General features: G+C 37.5%; 1 protein-coding gene across 1 annotated transcript in view; it reads left to right on the top strand.

Annotated features, from left to right (window-relative positions):
• The window catches only part of FGD6 (FYVE, RhoGEF and PH domain containing 6), a 135,882-nt gene extending 131,403 nt beyond the window's left edge, over positions 1-4,479 (top strand). The window contains exons 20-21 of the mRNA XM_032298222.1: positions 899-1,047; positions 3,590-4,479. Of these exons, the coding sequence (XP_032154113.1) occupies positions 899-1,047; positions 3,590-3,626 (186 nt within the window). The 3' untranslated portion in view covers positions 3,627-4,479. The remainder of the gene's footprint in view (positions 1-898; positions 1,048-3,589) is intronic.
• Positions 4,480-6,233: the final 1,754 nt, after the last annotated feature.

Below are 6,233 nucleotides of genomic sequence, written 5' to 3'. Positions count from 1 at the left end.
TTTTTTTTGTGTGTTGTGTGAACTACTAATTACTTTATTAAAGGCAGAGCTGTGGCCAGGCACAGTGCCTCACACCTGTAATCCTAGCACTTTGGGAGGCCGAGAGGGGTGGATCACCTAAGGTCAGGAGTTCGAGACCAGTCTTGCCAATATGATGAAACTCCGTCTCTACTAAAAATATAAAAATTTAGCTGGCCGTAGTGGTTGGTGCCTGTAATCCTAGCTACTCGGGAGGCTGAAGCAGGAGAATTGCTTGAACACAGGAGGCAGAATCTGCAGTGAGCTGAGATCGCGCCATTGCACTCCAGCCTGGGTGGCAGAGTGAGACTCTGTCTCAAAAAAAAAAAAGGCAGAACTGTGTTTCTGCTAAGCTCTCTTGTACTCCCTTTACTGTCATCCTCAGAATGCAGTGATCTGACAGCAGCATAGATAAGACAGGCTTTTTGGATTATAAACAATTTCTAGCAGTTTAATTTTGTCCTTTTCTCCTATCTGATCATCTTATGTTCCACATGCCTATGAAAACCAGTGCTCTAGGGTCCATACTTTTCCTTAGTAGGATCCAGGTAAATAGCTTACCTTTCTGAGCTGTTTTCTGCATCCATAAATGAAAGTAATTTCTATTGCTTTGCCTTCCTTGGTTTAGTGAGGATATTGTGAAATTCAGTAGATGTGAAGATGCCAAAAATTGTGTGCCACAGTGCCTGGCATATTAGGGTACCTAGGGAGGGAGTGGCTCAATGAAGATTGTTGAATAAATGAAAAATGAATAAGTTGTTAGAATTATCATTGCTTTATATGTGAATAATAATTAGAGCTATTGTAGATCAAGAGTTTTCAAATTGGAATTTTTGTCTTAATCTAAAAACCCTTCTCCATTTGTGTGTTTTTAAATTAGGACGTGGCCGCTTTGGAGAGTCAGCCTTTATTAGGATTCACCGTTATTCAAGTTAAAGATGAGAATTCAGAGGCTAAAGTATTTCAGTTACTGCACAAAAACATGTTATTTTATGTATTCAAAGCAGAGGATGCTCATTCGGCCCAGAAGTAAGTAATCTAGCCATATTTTTCTTTTATTCATGAGATTGCAGTTTTTTAATGGTTGCTTGTAAAATGATCTACTTTAAGGCATGGGGACAACTCAAAATTTAAATTAGAGATTCTAATTGGAAAGATTTAACATATTATTCAAACTCTTCAGAATTGTTTTAGAGACAAGCCAAGGGTATCCGGAATATTTTCAGGAGGCAGAGGGGAAAAGAAAATAGGTAGTCCTATACAAAGTATTTTGTCCACACATGACCTCAGAGCAAGCAGCATGATGCTGCTCTGCTCAAAGGAAGGAAAGCTAAGGCATTTGACCTCTCCTTCTATGAGGGTAAGAATCTTCCCTTGAAACATTCCAGGGCTTTGGCAACGCAGCTATTCAGTTGTGCCACAGAACAGCAGGAGTTTAAACAGCTGTTCGCTAACTTCTTTGGGGAAAAGGTCAAACGCATTAAGAGACTCCCATGCTGTTCCCAGTAACTGAGTAGAAGGAAATGGATATCAGTTTAGATGGCAAAGGCTGTTTTGAATTTGAGTCTCTTCAGAATTTGAGCAAGAATCTTTCTTTAGGTGTTACCAGTTTGCTTAACATAGAGATGTATATCTCTGTGAAATCAGGTATTTTTTGAACAAAATAGTTCAGTTCATCTCTCTTTGATTTGATTTTTACTTGGCCTCACAAAATGATACATTTTTGTTTTCAGGAAGAGGTGTTCATATGTTCACCACAAGCTTAAAAGTGCATGAAAATAAAAAAGAATGCTTTGAGTAAGCAAAGCTTTTAGTTTCTTAAGGCTTTTAAGATTAATGTACCAGAATTACACACATCCCTGAATACCAACCAGGTACAATGTTACAAATGCTCTATAGGACTCTTTTTTCAGTCTATTTTAGGATATCCAACAGTATATAGCTGTTCCCCCAAATATTTTCTTTTGGCTGCTGAGGAATATTTTTTAATTATGTCACTTAACTATCTTTTCTACAAAAATTATTTAGACAAAATAGTAATTGCCCTAAGATTCTGTCAGATACCACCTTCCGTATAGTTTTCATCTGTATTCATCAAACTGAAAAAAATCACTGCTTTTCAATACAAGTCATCTTTTGCTTATATCATTGACAAGATAGAAATGCCACCAAAACAGAATTAAATATAGTTGGGTAAAGGAAATCAGCTTACTTGTAATTTAGAATTGACCCATGCTAAATTAGAAGTTTCGCTTTATTAATGTTATATGAGTTGCTTTTTCAAATACATGACAGAATATTAAAATGTATTAATTTTAGTGGAAAATTTGGGGGCTTTTTTAAAGCCTTGCTATGGCAGTATAAACTTATTTGCTATTTATGTTCAATATTAAATTTTTGAAAAGTCCTTAAAATTTGAACTGAATCTGTTATAGGTTGCTTTTACTAATTAAACTCAGTGATTTCAAGTGTTCACAGTTCTCTGGACTCTCTTCTGTACATAATTTTTTTTTTTTAATAGAGACAGGGTCTCGCCATGTTGCCTAGGCTGGTCTCAAACTCCTGGGCTCAAGCAGTCCACCCATATCGGCCTCCCAAAGTGCTGGGATTACAAGTACGAGCCACCACGCCCGGCCTACATTAAATATCACTGTAAGAAATGATATTTCCATAAGAAAGAAAAAAGTTCAGAAGCAGTTACATTAGTAGGGAGGAAAAAGACTACTCCCAAGGTATCTTCTGAATAAGTGCAGCCATGTATATTGTCAAATAAAAGACTAAAGAATTTTGGAAAGACTTCTGTGAAACTTTGAGAAGCTGTTTTTAAAAAAAATTTTTTTAGACGCAGTCTCACTTTGTCACCCAGGCTGAGTGCAGTGGCGTGATCTCAGCTCCTGTGTTCAACCTCAGCCTCCTGAGTAGCTGGGATTACAGGCACACACCACCACACCCAGCTAATTTTTGTATTTTAGTAGAGACAGGGTTTCACCATATTGGCCAGGCTGGTCTCAAACTTCTGTCCTTGGGTGATTCGCCCACCTTGGCCTCCCAAAGTGCTGGGATTACACACATGAGCCATTGCACCCGGTCGAAAAGCATGCAAACTTTTGATCAACACTAGATGCGCTTTTTTTTAATTGCAAATATTGAAACAGGTCTAGGGGATACACAAGGAAACTGGTTGTAGAGTTAAGGTAGGAGGAGACAAGGAGCTAGTTTTCCTAAAAGCACTGAGTCGGATTCCAGATGAAAAAGAAGTTATAATAAAGCCTTCATTGACATGTCAGCTTCCAAAATAAATTAATTGGTAGCATCAAGACTTCATAGAACTTTTACACATGAAATGGCCCTTTCCTCATGCCTATCAGAAATGAGGGGCACACTTTCCAGGCTAAATTTTGGACCAAATACCAAATAAGCGTCGTCCCATGTATGCAGAAAATCAATTTGCTACAGGGAAGGATCCTATCTATGTTGTTATGGTAATGAGGTCCACAGGCCCAGCTGTCATCTATATTCACGTGTCAGATGATAAGGTTTTACAAATCTAACAGATTTCTCTTATTAATAGGTGGATAGAAGCATTTCAGGAAGGAACAGTATTGTAGCAGTATTGGTTTCATCTCTTCTGTGATTCCAAAGAGGTGGAATTTCATCAGATTGGAGTAAATGCAATTTGAAAATTGTGTAAAAATGAACACTGCCAAGATAAAGCCAACCAAACTCTTCATCAGTTAAAGAAATTGTTTTTGAGGTATAAGTAATTTTTAAAAGGTGTTTTTTTTGTGTATGTTATTTATTAAAATTTTGATGTTTACTTAATGGTCAGAATTATTTCTGAGACACACTGAATTCTAAAGTACCATTTCTTTAGAGACCAGAAAAGCTATCTTAATACTGTATACTGTATTAACTGTTTGTGACATAGTCCACAGTTTTCTTACCTTACATTTTCACATTCTTACTGGTGGAAAGTCTTTGTAAGGAAAAAACACATAGCAAGGAGCAAATTTCCACAAAGTGCTTGGTTTAGGAATTGTGATTATTATAAAACTGCTGATGAAAAAAATGCATGTCTTTGAATCAATAAACTTGGGTGAATTTTTTGTATCTTTTAGTGGAAAAATATGGCCAGCTTCTACCTCAGTAACTATGAACTGAAATTTCAGCAAATTACCTAAAGTATTTCTATTGTTAGGTACCTCTTTGGCAAGAGTTAATATTATATCATCAAAGAATTATAGCAAAGGGATAGAATCTGAATTTTTTAAAACTGTGAGTCAGAACGAAGATGGTTTTATTTGCAGAATAGCACAAGTAAGAAACTCTTTTGGCTTTTAAGTCCAGTCTTTTTTAAAAATCTACCATTTCAAAACAAACATAAATGTATCATTTTTTAAAATAGCAAAATATAACATTATGTTACATAATATCCCCTGCTATTATGAGTTCTGAGCCCAAGTCAATGATAGTATTTGCATCTAAAAGTAATGTTACATTTCTAAAAATATTGTGCTTTACAAATGGAACTGGAATTACTATATCAGAAAAGCACCATTCTAAGCCAATAATAACTGAAATTCTATAGTATTCATTTTCAAAAGGTATTTTTCTATCACTTTGTGATCTCCCTTGTAATTAAAAAAAAAAAATCCTTTCTCTCTTTAAGCAGCTGTCAGCACACCTCCTTAGGAAAGATTTAGATTCATAATTCTGGTGCACTTACTGTTTAACATGTGAACTACCTTGTACATAAAACTGTTGATGAGCAGAAGAAAATGAAATAACATTGTGATACAGCCATTCCTGAGGTTCACAATATACAATTTATTAACTAAGTTTAAACTATAAATTATCTTAATGGCCATGAATGGTGGCTCATGCCTGTAATCCCAGAATTTTGAGAGGCTGAGGCCAGTGGATCGCCTGAGGTCAGGAGTTCGAGACCAGCCTGGCCAACATGGTGAAGCCCCATCTCTACTGAAAATACAAAAATTAGTTGGACATGGTGGCACATGCCTGTCCCAGCTACTCGGGAGGCTGAGGCAGGAGAAGATGCTGGAACCCAGGAGGCGAAGGTTGCAGTGAGCCGAGATGGTGCTACTGCACTTCAGCCTGGGCGATAGAGTAAGACTCCATCTCAAAAAAAAAAAAAAAAAAGAAAAGAAAAATAATTAAACAGCAAGGTTATTCAAATAATATTCTTTAAAGGGTATAGAATTTTCCTTTCTGCTTCTAAATAAAGGATTTCCTAATTCAGTGTGATCCTTAACAGCAGCCACCAGGATTACTGAGTGCCTTTCTGGGGCACTGTTGAATGCTGTTTGGTGCAGCACCAGAGTCCCTACTAGATCTAGAGTTGGCTGCTATAGTTTTTTGTGGCTTTTTTTTTTTTTTGGCCATGGAGTCATTTTAAATGTGTTGTAACCTCCTACGCAATCCTAACATGCCATGTCCTAAGTCTTTCTGTCATAGCAGGTACACTAAAATTTCTTTGTAGCTCACTTAATTTATATAAAGATCACATAAATTTTTTCCATGTTAAAATCTGTACAGTTTTTAATGTATTCTTTTTGGAGGCCAAAGTTATACCTTATAAAGTATTTCCTTCTGCTGCAGTCTGGCATTTAGCAAGACAAGTTATTTGGGTTTTCTTTCCCTCCTCTTGAGCTCTCAGCCTTCTGACTACAAGGTTTGGCTCAAGCCTTAGAATTTAAAAAATATCAGCCAGGCTATTCTGTCTTGCAAGACCTGGCTGAATCATGAACCATTTCTGAGTCTGAAGAGAGTGAGAAAGGGGCCGCACGCGGTGGCTCACACCTGTAATCCCGGCACTTTGGGAGGCTGAGGCGGGCAGAGCATGAGATCAAGAGATTGAGACCATCCTGGCCAACATGGTGAAACCCCGTCTCTACTAAAAATACAAAAATCAGCTGGGCATGGTGGTGTGTGCCTGTAGTCCCAGCTACTCAGGAGGCCGAGGCAGAAGAATCACTTGAACCCAGGAGGCGGAGGTTGCAGTAAGCTGAGATCATGCCACTGCACTCCAACCTGGTGACAGAGCGAGACTCCGTCTCAAATAAAGAAAGTTTGAGAGGGAAGAAACCTGGCACAAACTAACAGTCCTTTTAATTACATGTAAAATGCATGTGACTGTATTAGCAATTGGCTATCCCCATGGAGGGTTTAGAAGAATGTTTAGTCTTTGTGGAAGC

Source organism: Sapajus apella, unplaced genomic scaffold (genome assembly GCF_009761245.1).
Source record: "Sapajus apella isolate SASKATOON/1434 unplaced genomic scaffold, GSC_monkey_1.0 scaffold2, whole genome shotgun sequence".
NCBI classification, from domain to species: Eukaryota; Metazoa; Chordata; class Mammalia; order Primates; family Cebidae; genus Sapajus; species Sapajus apella.
Note: the sequence above shows the minus strand (reverse complement) of the source record. Positions and strands in the feature narration are given on the sequence as shown.